General features: G+C 36.4%; 1 protein-coding gene across 6 annotated transcripts in view; it reads left to right on the forward strand.

Annotated features, from left to right (window-relative positions):
* The window catches only part of STXBP5L (syntaxin binding protein 5L), a 174,516-nt gene that overhangs the window by 140,176 nt on the left and 16,078 nt on the right, over positions 1-18,262 (forward strand). For 2 of the 6 annotated variants that reach the window (XM_088535792.1, XM_088535788.1), the window contains 2 exons: positions 128-178; positions 12,238-12,408. The exons of 2 other annotated variants lie outside the window; for them this stretch is intronic. In XM_088535792.1, coding sequence (XP_088391918.1) covers positions 128-178; positions 12,238-12,408 — 222 coding nt within the window. The remainder of the gene's footprint in view (positions 1-127; positions 179-12,237; positions 12,409-18,262) is intronic. 2 more of the 6 variants (XM_088535787.1, XM_088535789.1) reach the window with 1 other exon arrangement.

The following is an 18,262-nucleotide window of genomic DNA, read 5'->3' on the forward strand; positions in this document are numbered from 1 at the left end:
TTTTAAAAAAAAGGTGCTTACAAACTTTCAATATGTTATTAGCCAGAAGATGGCATGTTGTTTTCCCTCGCTACTTTTTCTTTCTTACTTATTAACAACTGCCTTTCTCCTTTTTCTGTTGTTTCAGTTAAAGGATCAAGAAAGTTAAGTCTGCCAACAGATCTTAAGACTGATCTTGGTACGGTAGGCGAAAGCCAACAGCTTTGAACTTCCTGATATTCATTGGCAAAGCATTTTACCAACTGATTCATGAGATGATAACACGATAACCATGGAGGCTGTGTCTGAAAAGGCTTTCTAAAAACCACCTATTAACCCATACAGTTCTGTTGGCAGCTCTCAGAATTTTGCTTGTTTAATGCTCATTTATGTCTTGTAGACACATGCAGTCATCACACACCGAGTGTGTAGTATTTTACTATAAATGGCTCCAGAAATTTGGACACGCTCGAATCATTATAACTGGTTGTCAATTATGTTTATCTCTGTCTGTAACAATCAATGCATGCACTAGTCTACTTTTATATTTGGTGTACATATTCCATGACACAAAACTGATAGACACTTAAACATGTATATTTTATGGTGTCTTTGAACTTCTGAGACATCAGATTAGAAATCAGTCATTTGCAACTCAGAACCCTCCTTAAGGCTTACCTCAGCCAACTGCTAAGTACACAGGTTCTTGTAACATTTTCTTCAGTTTTTACTATTTGACTGGAAGTACGTAGTGACAGCAGAAATTCACTGCAGAAATCTAAAGTGAAAATTTAAGATGCTCTATAACATATAAATGTTTGGGGCAAATCATTCCCCCTTAAATATTCATTTAAAAGGCATTCTGGCATGTCAAGTGTATGGTTCACACAAAGATTTTTATGATCTTTAAATATCCTCAGTCCTGGGGAATACTTTCTAGTTTCACTCTCATGGGAACTTTCTCATGCAATATGACTGGAAAAGCCTTGTAGGCCTGTCCTATTGCTTTGAGTGTTTTTTCAGAAACAGTTGAATCATATTCTTGCATAATGCATCTAGACTTAATTTCTGTCGCTAGGAATCATAGGTATGTACAAACCAACATAGCACTGGTACTCAAGGCAAACATTAGGTGATTAAATATGCTTTCTGTATTATGAATGATTATAAGTAATTGAGCAATTTAGAAAACTGCTAATAACTCCCAATACAGGCAGTACAGAAGTGTTGCAAAATAATTGAGAAATTCCATCCATTTTATGCAAATTTCAATGTAAAAAATGAATTAGCTGAAATTATTTACTCCATCATTAACAATGATACTTGAGAAACTGAACATAAGAATGCACCAGGAAAAAAAAATGAATTGAAAATAATAGTACTGATATTCCAAAAAGGTAAAAGGAATGATGCAGGCAGTTGTAGGCCTGTAAAATTTATTTTTAGTACTAACAGAATGGGCAACAACTAAGAAAGAAAATATAGAGAGTATTGGAATGATCATAGAGCATGATCTTAGGCTAAATCATGTTAATACAGATCAGATTTCTTTTTATTACTATTATGAAAAAGGATCACAATGAGGAACACATCACATGAAATATATTTACATTTTCTTAGCACATCCGAAGGTCCTGAACTTCAAGGAAAAAGTGAATTAAATTTTCTACTTAATTAAAATTTTCTACTGATAGGTATTTAGCAAATAAAAAAAAATGTATATAGAGGCAGTGAGGGCTACACTCTGTAATGTGGGAATCAAAATTGTGATTTGATTCTGTTTAACATCTTAAGACAGATGACTTTCAAATCACACATCAGAGAAAAAGCAGCCTTACCCACAGCTTTGTTGCAATCATGCTAGAGATGCTGTATGATGTCATCAATGTTAATTAAAACATATGGACAAATAGGAGGTAGTTTTATGTAAAAGAAAAAACAAAAAGCTAGGACTGGGTTGTAGGACAAATATATACAAAAGGAAAGATGTGCAAGGTTACAGAAATTGAGCTTAAGAGTACAGAAGGCATAATGATCCATTTGAACCTAAGCTGTGTAGGGAGGTTCTTGAAGTTCTCTCCTTTGTATCTAGGCTGGCAGGAGGAGAGCAAACATGCAATATAATTACAGGTTTGCAGAATAATGATTTGACACAGTCATGTTGCTACCATTCCTCTACTTGCCTGTATTCATTTGAATAATATAGAACAAGTTCAGTATAAACTAAAAATAAGCAATTGTCTGTTTCACTGGCCCACAGGAAGTGGTGGAGCTCAGTTAATTTCAAAAATTCCTTACAGTCTGAGAAATAATGTCAAACTGTTACTTAAGCATTATGTTTGCTGTTAGTACCACAGTTTTTGGGTACTGTCCCCTCATATATTATCAACACCAGTGAGCCTGATAGACTGCTAGGCATAAAGCATGCAGAACAGCATTTGGTGTATTAGCTGGCAGTTGTTCATGGCTAATTAGCTGCAGATGAGAGCTTAAAAATAACAAATAAAACAAAACCTTGTTTTAATTCTGCTTCATGATGGTCATAAAGGGACAGAAGATTACTTTAAAAGGAATCTATTAATTATTCTACCGATTTTAAACTGCACTGAATTGTAGATGGCTTATTTTATAACTAGCTGGCAGAAAAGCCTTTTCACTTCCTTCCCCTGAACTGAGCAGCTAAATTTTGATAAGAGACAAGGTGATGAATAATGTCTGCATTTCATCTAGTTTTAGTCCAAAACGTCCTGCCTACCCTGGTAGAGCTCTTATAGATTATTTATCTCCTACTCTGTTGTTACCTAAGATTCTATCAATAGTCCTAATATCCAGTGGATAACAATATTTTCTGGGCCGTACTTGTATTAAGGATATTCAGGTCTTTGGCAGGGCACCGCTTTCACATGATAAGAAGTTGTGCATCCATGCAGTTGGCTTTGGGTCATAGGTATCCAAAGAACACTGATACATCACCTTTTCCATCACTGACTGCAGCAAATTGGAAAATATATTATTGTCTCGCAGCTTACACCTCTGCTTCCTTCTTAGGATCCAGATCGTGTAAGGTCCTTGCTTTCCCTTTGCTCTAAATTAAAATAGTAGAGATTAAGTGAAGGTTAAATCTACTTCAGGGAGGAGGTGCTACCAGTACTCACTAGCAGCTTGATGAATAGTTTGCTAGCATTCAGGGAATAACATGTGTTTCCATGAGTGAAGAAGGCTGTCTCTAACTTCTATAGGATTTTCGTGACTTGAGGGTACCCTGGAACTCCATTTTGCCCCTTGCATGACTGGTGATGAAGCAGATCTCAGTGTCTTTATTTTCATGCAGTGCTAACTGCTGAGTAACTGATAATACTGGGTTACTGCTAAAACTGGAGTACTGAGTAACTGATAATTTAATTCCCGTAAACAGATAGCTTCACGGTGTGGATTTATGCTGTCATCTATACTTCATTAGCCAAAGAAAATGCAGATAGAGACAACCATTGTTTTGTTTCCTCTTGCCAAATTACATTCTTCAAAAGATTAATTCAATTTCCTATGATTTCTACAGGCTTGTTTTAGACAGTGAATGCATTTTATACAATAGTGGAAAACTACACAAAATAGGATAACTGAGAGTTAAGCTCAGATTTTCCAAGAATTCGAGAAATGTCCTGTGATACAAAGCGCTCCAAATTTTTTTTTCTAAAAGCTGTCTTCACAAAATGCAATTGTAAGAGATAATCAAAGGAGGTTTATGACTTTATATTCTATGTTATGTATGTACAAGGTTTGTGGAATCTTTTCTTTTTTTTCTTCCATCGAGTTATGCATATAATAATCTAACTGCAAAACAAAAGCATTCCATAGTCAATGCCTTTGTAGTTCTTTGCAGGAAGAGTGTCACTTTGTTGATCACAGAATTACAGAATAGTTGAGATCGAAAGAGACCCCTGGTAATCATCTGTTCCAGAAGGCCCCACTGAAGCATCCAAGGGATGCTTCCTCGATGCTCCTAAGCCTATGAAACAGGACCCAGATGTTGGAAAGTTTTGTTATTTTAGGGGTGAGCTGTAGAGTAACACAATTCTTGCTTTGCCCTTTCAACATAGTTTAACGTATGCAATAGCAGACATTATTAAATTAGATTGTTAGTTACCGCAGAATAAATGCTGTGCATTCAACTGGCAACATTTTGAAGATATTAGTCTGTTTTTGCTTATTGCCACATTAGACAGGCTGACTGATTTTAAGTGGAGAGTTCTATATTAGTTATTCTGGCCCTGAATCAATAAGTTTGTTTTTAGTGCTAAAAGGTATCCCTGAAAAATTGGGATTTTGTGGGTTGCTTTCCTCCTTGGCCTGGCATTTTTAGAAAAGGTAATTCAGTCATCCGGCTATAACACCACTTTTCTTGAATTATTTGACAAAATACATTGAAAATTAATGCCTTTTTAGTTATTCAGGGATGATTATAGACAGTTCAGCATGCTTCCTCTTCCAGAAGTATTATTTCTGTTCACTTTTTAGTAGAAAAATGCCAGTTTAAGGAATCATCTGAAATAGGTTTATGTTTGGAATCTAAATTAAGGTTGGGAGTGACCTCCAGAGCTCGTCTAGCCTATCTCCCTGTTCAGAGCATGTCTAGTTAGATCAGATTGCTTAGGGCTGTCTATGCAAGTCGTGAATGCCTCCCTGACAGAGATTCCATGGCCTCTCTGGGCAACCTGTATTTGACCGCTATTGATCCACACTGTAAAAAAGTTCTTCCTAATATCTAGTCAGAATTTCCCATGTTCGGACCTGTTCTTTTGCCTCTAGTCCTGAGAAGAGTCTGGCTCCATCTTCTTGTATCCTGTGATCAGGTAGTCACAGCACTAAGTTCGCCCTTGAGCCTTCTCTTCATCAGGCTGAAATAAAAGCCTCAGTTATCTCAGCCTCTCCTTGTAAATTATGTGTGACTTGCTGTCTTGGAGGACTGCTGATGAACCCACTCCTGTGTATCAATATCTTTCTTGTAAGAAGGAGAACAGGTCACTGCTTCAGATGCAGACTCACAAGTGCCAAACAGAGGAGAAGGATTCCTAGCTTGACCTGCTCCCTCTGCTCTTGTTAACGCAGTCCATGATGCATTGGCCTGCCTTGCTGCAAGTTTGATCGCTGTTGGTCACTGCTGAAATGACAAACACTGTGAACTGGGCAAATGTTTTCTAATTTTAGGAAATAAAAAAGGTTTCGATGTTTGCTTTCTCGTTGATCAATTGGTACCTAGGACCCTATTACTTTATAGACGTCTCTTTCATGTGCTGTGACAACTTCAGTTTCCTCCTAAATTAAGGAAGAGAATGTTAACTGTCCGGTGCTTTTAAAAAACTTATTTTAATTGGAATTCAGCATTCTTCCAGTGCAAATATAAATGACGAAAAAGCAATGGGAGTTATCAGCAGCTTACCTCTGTAGACTGATACAGTGTAAAGTGCACTACATTATTTTAAAAATGCAGAAAGGGACTGTGCTCTGACTTCTAAAGCTTTCAGATTAAAAGAAAAAAAGAGAGAAGAAGCATGTATGTGTGTGTGAGAGCAAGAGTGCACACTGATGCCTGTGGGAGGTTTAACCACTGAGTAAGTGGTTTAAAGGAAATACACATGGAAATGAAAAGTTAAAGAAAAATATGAGTGCTGATTGCACTCATACTTAAAATTATTAAAAAATATATTTTAGTCAAAATGTTTACAACTGATAAATGTAATCATGAAGGAAAAGTAGGATAGTTTCTTTGTTAATTGAATGGCAAAGCAAGTGTTAAAGATCATCATACATTTAAGATCTGGCAATAATAAACTTATGCTCATTTGGTAGGATCACAATGTCATTTATATTCACTTTTCCTAAGCTCTCAGTTTTTACTTAATAGAAGAGCTCCTCTTAATAAAGAGCTCCTCACTGAGGGCTGTCAAAGGTAAGTAATTTTTTTTCAAAACATACAAACACATATGTAGTATTGTTGCATTCTGTGGTTTCTGTACAGAATAATTTTATTAGAGTAAGAAGAATTTTATTAGAAATGGAAGTGTTTTAATAGATGATTAGATGGTTTGACTAAAACTTTGATTCTTATAGACCTGTTTGTTGCTGCAGAAAAAAAAATATGTGCAAGCTTAATTATATTTGGAATGCCTTGTTTGACCACATCTCTGCCTTTTTCCAGCGAACATTTGCAAGCAAGTTATTTGTATGTTAATATCTATAGAACAGCTGTTCTTCCTGTAAATTGCACTGGCATACCACCAGGGCACTTTGGACAAAGATCAAAATTTTCCTACAAAATAATTACGAATAATTTATTGATCACGTTGCAAAATAAAGCACTGCCAGCTTTGGTTTTCTCAAGAGATAATGATGTAGAAATTGTATATTACCTTGGCTGAGATGGCAAGTTAAGGTATAAGTCAAACAAAAATTCTGAAGATTAATTAACCCTGTAGGCATTTCAGAATTCAAGGTAAAAAAAAATATGCCAACAGATCTACGATGTATTCTCCTGTGGATAAACAAAATTTCACTTTTCTGATGTTATTGTTTCAGTAGCTATTTGTTTCAATAACTGCACCTAGAAGCCAGCACTAAAGAGGTGTTATAAATGAGAACACTGTTGCTAGCTCAATTATTTTAGTTATTCCTAACCTCTAGTGAAAAGCAAAGACTTTCAGGGAAAAAAAAGATCTTTGTTAGTATGGATGAAAAGTCAAAATGTTTAAATCAACATGACCAGGACTTTTTGAGAAAATGCTTCCAGTTATATGTTTGATAAGAAGTTTTAAAATCACTAGAGATTCAGCAGAGGAATATGAGGAATAGAAATAATCTAAAGTAGTCCAAAATGTTATCACTGTTCTTATTTTTAATTTTAAACTGACAGTGACTGCTTACTGAGATAACATAGAAGTGATGTTATGATATATGATAATATATTCTTTGTGTTCCTCATTTAAATATTGTTTATTTTGTATTGATTGCTTTTTCACTTTTTGTAACTACTGGTAAAAATAGTTTTTCAGGGGCTCTGTTAGTGACAACACACATTTTGCTACTAGTACAGTTAAAAAACTGTGATGTGGTTGAAGATGTTACTATTATTTCTCTGAAAAAAAAAATGGTTCACCTTGCTTTCAGGAAAATGGTGATGTATAGGATTAAGCGTGTGATAGGAGCTCTTTACTATTATGGGAACACTATCGCATTTTTTCAGGCAGTATATTATAATGACAGCATTTTATGTGCTCAGTGTGGACCTAAATGTACTAGCAATATGGCAACAGGCTTATTCGTCCTTCCTTTTGACACTGAAGAAAGCTTGAACACTATAATGCACATTTGCTGGCAGAACATCTATATTAACCTCCTCCAGGGGCAGTTCCCACTGCCCTGACTTTATGGCAGAACTGTGCCAAGAGAAAGTTGTGATCATGGCTTTGCAAGGGATTTTCAATTAAGAAGAATTTGTTAACAATTTAAGGTGTCAGTGTATGTTCTTATTACTGAATTATTATGCTATTTTTGCAGCAAGTTTAGTTATTTTTATGCAAACCTGAGAGTGTTCTGCAGGCCATTTGTCTAAGTATGCGAAGTCTCATTTTTCTTGGTTTAAGAGAGTGTCTTTTTTGCTGTGAAGAAAAATTATGCTAGTCACACCCATAGTTATCAGCCAAAATCTAATCTATAGATAACACGCAGAGATCCCCTAGTGGAAACAGATGACTTTACGTCCCTTTAGCAGCATAGATATTAATCCACAGCATCTGCTGAGGAGATTCGCTGGGACTTACTCATTTTTGTAGGTATTTCTCCTTCATTTCAAAACCGCACTTTCTGATCCTTCTACCTGCTCTTTTATTGATTACTTCCTTCTAAATTAGGGTGATACTGTCATACTTCTTCAGATTAATTGTATTTAAATACCTTTGTGCTCAGTCTCTCTCACATCATTAGCTAGAAGTGGTTTTCAGCTATTTTTTTCTATGTGATTTTATCACTTCGTTGGAAAAGAGAGGTCTTTCCTCTCTTTTTTTTTTTTTGTTTTTGTAATGCCCACTAAAATACAACTGTCTAGGTAGCAGCAGCATTTCTCCTTACTTACTGACATTTTAGTGCATTTTAGGACAGAGAGTCAGCTTTATCTGGTATATTGTTGGTTTCTTTTGCTCTTTGCAAAGATCACCAAGTAGTGCAAAGCAGTTGTGTGACTGCAGTGTTCGACAATGCAGGCTCTATAACCCACCCATTAATATGTGTAAACTAAAATTAGCACATGTGTGTATCTTGTATGCCTATGTCTGTGTAACAGTCTTTTAAAAATCAGATTACACTTGAGGCTGTCCAGCAGGCTGCATGTCGTGCATTGCATCTCTCACAAGGCATGTCAGTATTTCTGTCTAGTTCACAGTAACCAATTTTATAATTCCTCAGTTCCTCTTAATCTCGTCACTTGCCTTGTATTTTGAGTGACACACTGGCCTTCCCTCCAATACAGTTCCATTTCCTTTTTGAAGAGGTACCTGTTGTGCAGAAATTGACTGTTTCAGATTTCCACCTCAGTCCTGTCCCATGACACAACCTCACTTTGCTAGGACACAACCCTGCTTTAACCAGGGAGCAAAGGCAGTGCTGGGCTGTATGATGTGGGGGTCATTGCACTGACTGGTGCTTGGTAGGGGGGAATTGCTAAAGCTTTTTTTAAATCCTACAGGTAAGTCAGTGAGCATAAATGGAAGCAAGCAACCAGGACCTGCACTGTAGGATCAGCACATGGAGAAAAATACAGAGTTTTATGTCATAAACCGTTTTCCTGAGCAGGAGAGTTTCCTTCTCCATAATCAATCTCAATTCAGATGAGTTTATAAAAACTTCTGTTCCTTCTGTATGTGGGTATTTTTATATATATTAATAGATCTTAGATAGAATTTACTAGATGCTTGATCAAATCAGTGGTGTTAAATCAGCATAAAATGGAGTAATGTATTATTCTATGGGGCAATGTGCTATAATTAATTGCAATGGGTTGCATAAGCCTTGCACATTTAAATTAATGAACACAATAAGTTCAAACTTAGCTCTGGCTATTGAGTTCACTAGCCACAAGGAGGAGAATAGACTGCTGCCCAGGTAGGGTGGAATGGCTATTACATGGGACCTCATGGTACCAGTGGCAATGGCATCCCTGAAAAGGGATAGGAGCAGGTGGCAAATTCAGCTATGAAGAAGCATAGAAAAGACAGAGTGCTCTTCTGTACACCGCTTTCTTTCTAAGCAACTAGTCCCCGCCTTCTTTGGAATAGGTTGGTGCACTTTTGCATTAACAGCACAGAACTGTCTTTGGGCTGCTTCTTCAGTACCACTCTTAATATCTCTGTTATCGACTGGTGCTCAATATCAATCAACACTTCGGATATCAGAAGTGCCCAAGTGGCCACATGGCGCAAGCAGGAAGCCAACAAGGGAGAAAGTGAAAATGTTCTTCTGTCTCTCAAACCGGATAGAACTGAAAAAATCCAGATCTTTATAAAGCACTTCTGTCTGTTCTTTGAGGTAACCAGAGACATCAGTCATGGAAAGGAAGATCAGGAGATTTGGGTCTTAAAGGTCTGGTAAATCACCAGGGTGAACAACAAAGCATCCTCACAGTCACCATTGGAGAGCATACTGTATTGAGCCTGTATAGTTTTTTCTCTTAACGCTTCTCTTACACACTTCATCTCTTTCAGATATGCAATGAGCACCTTTTCTCAAACAGTACTTAACCCTTCTTCTGAAAAATTTTGTTTCATTTAGATTATACCATAACAGTATGCAAGAAGTTGCTTTTTAAATACACAGAATTTTCTCAGAATTTGAGCAGTTTTGACCTTGTTTGTTCTCAGCATCTCAGGAAAAAAATGTAGCTGCTATAATGCCAGAATTATATTTGTCTTTATGCTGTCTTAAAAAAAAAAAAAAAAAAAAAAAAAAGCTAAGGCCTACATTGCTGCTGGTTGTACAACTTTTTAAAAATGTTGCTAATTGGAAGAACAGAACTGTTTCAAAATATAAAAAAGAGTGTAGCTGATTGCTAAACTCCCCTTCGATGTTTTAACAGTCATGGACATTTCACCAGCTTCCGTTTTTGAAGGGACTCCTGACAGCTTCTAGGATAAGGTCTGATTTATTCTCTGCACAGAAACTGGTTTTGCTTATTTGGAAAGACATTGCCAAAACAACTGAAAGGAATTAGGGGTCCAGATCCTACAAATTTTTTGCTTAATTTGGGCCTATGAAATTAAGCTGAGACAAGCAATCGTAGTAAGAGAAAGATAGCAAATTTGCTCTCAAAATTTGTTGTAGTAAATAAGAACTTAGATTAATTGCATCCATTCTGTGCAATGTCCAGAGAAAGGGACTCATAAATGCTGATGGTTCTGTAGAATTTGATTCTTTTTACTCTGTTATGTTCCTCAACACTTTCTAGGATCCCATTGGAGCTAATTAGATATCATGCTGAAACTCCTGCACACAAACTGAATTTTGAAGAAAGGAAACAGCTGGATGAGCATGTATCTGGTGCTGAAGTTGAACAGTCAGCCTGTGCCCTTGAACAAAGCCCTAATCTCTAAGGACATTCTACTGAAATATATGAATAGTTCCAGCGTATTTTGGAAACATGCCTAACTCCAATTTGAATGAATTATCCACAACATTTTTTTTTATCTGCCGTTAGCTCAGTAAATAGTTGTGTATTAAGAAACATGATAAGAGTTTAGAAAGTTGTGTCTGCTAGAGAGAGCTATTTCATTATGCAGTATAGATACTAAATTGCTTTCTAAAATATAAATCTGTACAATTCTTTCCTGTTTTGTTCATCAAGACCAAACTGCTTTCACATGAAAGGGATATGACTTACAGTCCGTAAGATTACATGCAATAGTATACTATATCCTGTATTCAGTATAGGATCTGTGCAGGTTTTCTCATTTGAACATTGAAATAAATTTTGATGGTGCATATTGTCAGGGTAACAAAGAAATAGATTTGTCTTGCCATATTAAAATTCTTGGTTTTCTTGCATACAACATGAACCAAAGAGAATTAACTGAATTTGATATTTATGCACAGAATCTAAAAGAATACATTTGGGATATAAATAAAGCGACATTTAAATCAAAAGTAGAAGCTCCAAGTTTGCCCCTTCCTCTAGCCTTGAGTTTCTGGTTTTGAAGAGTCAGTGTGCTTGCATAGTTCTAAATTTATGTTCTTTACTTGATACTTGCATAAATTGCATAGCATATGAATCGTTTTCCTGATGGTGTGAATTATCTGCAGACCATAAGTAATTCTGTCTGCATATCCTTTCATATGTTGAGGGAAAATTTGCTTTCAGTAATTCATCTCCTCTTACTGTGGTATCCAATGTAACAGGAAGAGAAGTATGCCTTAAATATGTGTTGTAGTCCAGTAACCCAGTCCAACCTATTCTGAACTCTGATCTAAGCATTACTCAGTGCGTTTTTGAGGTTTAGAACACTGTTTTTAGCAATGAGTAAGAGACCAGTAGAGCCAGCCTTTCCTGAAGTCTTATTTCTTTCTCCTTTGAGATGGCAGCCTACCTGCTATGTTATTTGGCAATGCCCTGTAGCATGGGTTCAAAGTAAGACTCAGCCTCACATCTTTAGCAGACATATCACCTCTTCAGTAATCTTTTTTTTTACCAGTAAAATAAATATATATCGTATAGAAGGAATAAAACACTGAGCAATATCATGGCTACTCTTACAATTATCCCAAGCATAGATGCTTGCTGCGTGGCATCTTGAAGTCAGCTAGGTGAGATATCTAGAGCTAAGCTCCATCTTGTAGTAAATTGCACTTGCAATTACTTGGGAGAGCAAAAAGGAAAGATTGTTTTCAGATTTATGTGGTATCTAAGGAGGAGACACAACATCAGACATGACAGTGTTACTGTCGATATATCAATAAACTACCTGTATACATAAGTCAATAAAACGCAGTCCAATCAGCAGTAGTAGAAACATGAACCAATTGTATGTCCCTTTCTTAATTTCCAAATATACCTTGAAAATATAATGAGTTATTCCTATAAATGCGTGTCAGGCTGATAAAACATTCTATCTCAGAGGATTTGGGTTAGACCGTTCCCTCATATCAGAACTTCCAACTTTCCTCCAGTCTGAATTTTGGGAGTTGACACTTTGCCTAGTAATTTTTGCATTCACTTTCCAGATCATGTCAATGGTCACTGTACAAGCCCAACGTCCCAGAGCTGCAGTTCAGGAAAACGACTTTCTAGCGCGGATGTCACCAAAGCAAATCGCCGTGGGCCTGGGAGGCCCCCCTTTAGAAAAGCACAGTCTGCCGCCTGCATGGAGATTTCTCTCCCAGTCACCACAGAAGGTGGGTGGCGATGACAATGTTTCTAGGTATTTGTGATTTTTCACTTTCTCACAAGCTGTGAAAGCAAATAATTTGCACTCTATTTAGCATGATCCTTGTCGTAGTCATTGCCCTGAACTGCTGTCTTCATTTGACTGTTTAGAAGTAGAGCAGTCCCTGTGTGCTAGTGTTGTTACTAACCAGCCTGCTCCTGCGCTCCGTGCCGCCTCAAGATGCCGGATGCTAAGCCTTTCACAACTCCTCCCGTCGTCCGCTCACCTGTAGCCGTCGGGTGCTTTGTTCCGGAAAAGCAATTGCTCACAGCCGCTTCCATACAGTCATTGTGCCAGCCAGGAATACTAACATTTTGACCTCTTCTTGTCTCAGTTTACCCAGTTGGAAAATAAAATATTTTTAGTCAGTGAGTAAGATAAAAGTAAGATATCTTTGGAATCTGAGTTGAGGCTTTGCACATATGTATTTATTTATTAATTAGTCTTGAATACTTTATAAAATTCCATAATCCCTGGCCATCCTTTGCTGTAAAATTGTTGCCCACAATGTAATAATTTTTATGCTTATAAGAAGTTTTTACCTCTTATTCTTGGAAAAAAAAATCAATTCTTGATCTACCTGAATGCAGAGACTCAATAAAACTGAGATACACAAAGTGGAACACTCATGGCCATACATTGTGCTTGAGACTTAGAATTAGACCAGTTTAATTTCAGCATGGCCAGTGGTTTCACAGTGGAGTGTTTAAGCAGGATCATTTAGCTAAAGTTCTTTCCTTCAAATTGGTAGTGTTCTCATTCTGCTGTTGGTGCCCTTTGCTTTACTCCTAACTCCTAGGCTTTCAGCTTTTCCCGTTGCTTGCAATATAAGGACACATTATCTATGCAAAAAAGCTTCAGCTTATCAAAAACTGAAAAAGCATGATCCCCCAAAAAACATACAACTCTGGCATTGACTTTAATAATAAATATAAGATTTTAAATATTTTTAAAATAGAAGTGATAAAATGTAATATTCTAATTTTGAAATTGTTTTTTACAGTTGACTCTTTTAAAAATCCATTTTTAAATGTAATGAAGTTGCAGAATAATTGCTTAAGTGATAATAATCTTTTATGGCTTCTGTTTTACTGTAGCCCTGCCTAGTCTCCCCACCACCCTCATGATGCAATGTATTGTAGGATATCAGCAAGTCAATGACTCTCGCCCCATGTCTAGCAAGTAGCATTTGTATTGTGACCTGCCTCTGTGCAAAAATGCCTTCCCCATAGAAATTCTGTACAATTGGGATCAGGGCTCAGTTTTACTCGTCGCAGATGAGAACAGAGCAAAGGAGATTTATATCACTCAAGAGTGTCGCAATTTTGTATTTCTAGTTGCATATTGTAGCAAATGTCTTTATAACTAGCTGCAAATTGCTAGAATCTATTTTTTTTTCCTTCAGGATAATATAAAATAGGAGAATTTTTACTGAGTCTTTTTTTATGACTAGTGTTAAATTGCACCACAGAAAAACCTGATCTATTTGTCTGAGGCATATAAAACTTTAAGATTATTGTTGCCTGGAATGGACCTGGTATCCCAAAGATTACTGCAATGCCCTCAAGCAGCTCCCTGCATTTGATTTAAGAGCAGCATTGACTTACATTGATCTACAGGATATACAGCATGGCATGGCCAGACATTCCCTGCAAAAGAATGACTGCTCCCTGCAGGTGTTAACAGCTTCCATCTATGTCATTACTCTTCTGTCAGATGTCACCTCCCATTGCCAGAGGCTATCATGCCAGAACAGATAATGATGCAAGAGGGACTGTTTGAGCTGTCACCATCTGCTTAAGTACAGAATCATTTAGCTTAATTTAGATAGCTTTAGAGGAGCATTAACCTGCAGAGGAACAGGAATGAAAGCCTGAGAGGAGTGGCGTTTCAATTGGTTGAGTGACCATATAACCATTGCCTTACATTGGGTTTAAAACTAGAGTGCTTTAACGTATCTAAAAATTATTTCAGTGGAGTTTGGGTAACTGTAGCAAACTTACACTTTGTTATCAATACAAAGCAACTCTTGGGCTCAAGTTTTCTGATAGAACTTTAGCTGCCCAAAACTGTTAGCAGAGGAGTTGTGCATGGCAGACACAGCACAGCTGCCATCTGTAGGGTAGACTCGGTCTTTGGGTGAACATTACGCTATTGTGGGTTCTTCATAGGCATAATCATAGGCTGAAGAGTAAAAATCTAAAATCATATTGTAGATTTTGTATAACACAGGACAAGGAATAATCCTCCAGCAATTATTTATAGGAAATAATCCTGTTTCTAAACCTTCTATGATTGAAAACGTAAATTCAGATTAATTAATTAATCATAAATAATGTTTCACTAAAGTAGATTTGGAATGGTCTGAGGCCTTTAAAAGCATCTATGCATAAGAGAAATTTTTATCTGTATGATCACCATGGTTTCCTTTAGATTCCGTGTTATTAATGATCATAATATATACTTCTTGCATAACACTTTCATATACATTTCTTTTTGCACCATACAAAGATGGTAAGTACTCTTTTCATATTAAAACTCATGGTGGACAATATATCACTGCCACAGTAGTTTTTATTGATATATATTTTTCTTGATTCTATGCAGTGCCAAAATTTACTTAGAATTGTTACATTCTGATAGTGCTATTGCATTTGCACTAATTGCAAATATATATATAAGTTATATATATATATATATGTATATAGATAGATAGATAGATAGATAGATCAGTATATAACCTGATCATGATACTTCCCACTTCTTCTTTTCCTTTCTCTGCCATCCTCCCAGACTAGGAAGGGTCAATGTCAGGAGCAAGAGAGAATGTAAAGTTCCCTAAGATCCCACTCGGCCTCCCAAACAAAAAGATTAGGTGTACGGTGCTCTGATGGCATCATGATGGTTTTCTGGGTATCCATATCATGAAAGATTCAGTTCCTACTGCTCATCACTAATTATAATATTTATCAAATTTAATTTTAAGTATATATCTTCATGAGATACTCATCCAACCTCCTTTCAGGGATGTGAAGTAAAATAATGAAACTGACGTTTTTAGAAGTATCACTGCTGTCACTGCAATGGTATTACACCTCTCGGTAGGGTCAGTGAAATGAGTGCAAAACAGTTTTTCATGCTTCAAGAAAGAGCTTGAGAAAGAGCCACAGCATACTTTGTATTAACATGGTCTGAGTATGTAGGTTTGTGTGCACGAGCTTACACATCAAGCATACAAATCCCTCTGCACATCTGTTGACTAAAATGACTTTCTTTATATTCTCCCCTTGAAAGAAAACCATCTCTCCAACTTTTTTCTAGAGAGCTATGGTGTTGGGCTTTTGAATTCTGGCTCCTCTAATTGATTAGTTAGGAATTATTGACACTTAGCAGCTCTGTGCATCCTGAATTGCTAGACATGCAGCTTTGGCATGTGGTTGGATTTATCTCTGTAGGATTATACATGAAATACCATGGTAGAAGGTGAGTGATCCAATCTTGAGAATTTCTTTACCTGTTCTTAAGCTGAGGACCTGTCTCCAAGGCATGAAAACACTTGGGGATTTTTTAATAAATTTTCTGGTTCGTGTACTTGCCAACCCATACTAATTGATTTGATTAAAAAGATAATATATTTTGGTGACTAACCATAGGATATATATTAGAATAATATGTCACCGCTTTACTCTCACATTGGGTTTCAAGCCCATTTATTGAAATCTGATCTTTTACCACAATAGCATCTGTATTTCCAGCATTTTCCTCAAGAGTATTTTCAGGCAACCTTCAACAGTAAGTTCTTCTGACTTCAAGATGCTACTTGACTGTTTTTAGATGATCTCCAAGATGTTTTGCTGGCTTTTACCTCTTTATATGTGTTAAAGGATTCCTTCTGTAGCAAAATGTTTCAAAGAATGTCTTTGCAAGAAAAATCAAGCTTAGGAAGAAGATGGAGAGGGGAGTCTTTCTGCCAGCCAAAATATTTCAAACTGTTAAACTTCATGAAGTACTGGCATTTATTCCCCATTCACTGAAGAACAGTTCAAAAAACAAGCAACAGTAGCAGAGGAATAGTGACTATGCTTGAATCTTTATGTTATTAGTTGAACATGTCTTTCCCAAGCATCCTCATCTGATCTAGAAAAAAAAAATTAGAAGACTCTCGAAGTTTTCAAATGAAAGTTAATTTTCTTATATTCTAAAAATTACTGCAATTTCAGCTTCAAAGACTGATTTTTTCTAGTCTTTTGCCAAAAGACTAGTACCTAGATCAAATAGCTTGTTATGAGTACATCCATATATGCTGCTGGACATTCAGTACAGCATTTCTCAAATGCCATTTATGCTGTTTAAAACTGTAAGATTTTGTATATATCTTTTAGTATCTTTCATAAAAGCGGTATTGTCACTGAACTAATTAACTCTGCAGCTGCTAACCATTCTATACCTAATTTTAGCAAGAAAAGTAGGAGGAAAAAAATACGATTTCTCAATAGCATATTATTGATTTTAAACAATCCTGTTTTCACATGATTTAGATCAAGCTGTTTCTTCCATGCACGAAGGTAAGGACTTACATGCATTCTATGTAAAACCATAAATACAGAACTTCTGTCCAACACTGCTGACCAAATTCCAAGTTCTCTAATACTTCTAGTCCTTTTTGACTAGATTTGGGACTTCAGGAGTTAGTAAATTTTCAATTATCAGGCTAGCAGTCTGCTGTTCAAAATATAAATGAATGTGTATTATTATTACTAAAGAAGATCCTTGGAGACATTTATTCCCACTGTGTCATCCTTTGGAAAGGGAATGTGTTTTGTTCTCCCATTTGCAATGATCTGCTCCAACCCTTCATCCACTTCAACTCTGGGTTCCACCTATTCCCTTCTTTGCCTGCAAGTGTCTTTACAGAAACATTGGAACAGGGAGTCTATTAAACTTGTATTTAGTTTCTGTGAGGAAAATGTGCAGCCCTAGCTGCCTTGCTGTGCTGTTCCACAGACCCTACACAGTACACCTCAGTCTAGGAAATAATACTGCATACTCATTAAAGCACCATTTCCATCCGCAACAGTAGAGATCTCACTCTGATCAAGAATTTCCATGTAGATGAACTGCCCCTTGGCAGGCTCATTAGGTCTCAGTATTAGGTAATTGTCTCTAAACAAGGAATCCTAACAAAGATTTGAAGTATATTGCAATTATCTTTGGGAATGCTAAGGGCAAGCTCTTTGAATTTGTTTTAGCTTTTTTTAATATAATACAGTTTCAATGTTTATTTCATTTTTTTGATTTACTCATTTGGTTTTACATAGTCAATATTTGGTATAAAATATTTGATTTGAAAAGCCACAGTGAACTAGGAAAATCCGCTACTGAGGTTAGCCATTATATTCAGTAATTTTATTCAAAATTCTATGACAAGTACAATGCAATTGCCATTTTAAAAGATCCTGTATGCATTTTACTTGAAGCGTTTCTTATGAATCTTCTTATGAACCTCCTCCTATGAATAGAAGGACTAAAGTTGTTCTTGAGATAATTTATTTTGTTTCTTGCCTGGTTTTGTCCAATATGCTCTGGAAATGAGTAGTATTTAAACAATATATATGCTATATAGTTTAAACTGTTCTTATAGAGATGGTCTTAGTAATGAACATGGTAAGAAGCTTCATACCTGGTTTCTTGAGTTTTGGTTTGGGAGGTTTGGTGATGGTGGTTTTTTTGAGGTTTTTGAGATTTTTTTTCGAGGGGGGGGGGTTAGATTCGGCAAATTCTAGGATAACTTACTGAAGTTTGCCAGTTACTTTGATCTATTG

This window comes from Tinamus guttatus, unplaced genomic scaffold (genome assembly GCF_059628265.1).
Source record: "Tinamus guttatus ecotype Peru unplaced genomic scaffold, ASM5962826v1 Tinamus_guttatus_pri_ptg000646l, whole genome shotgun sequence".
Taxonomy (NCBI): Eukaryota; Metazoa; Chordata; class Aves; order Tinamiformes; family Tinamidae; genus Tinamus; species Tinamus guttatus.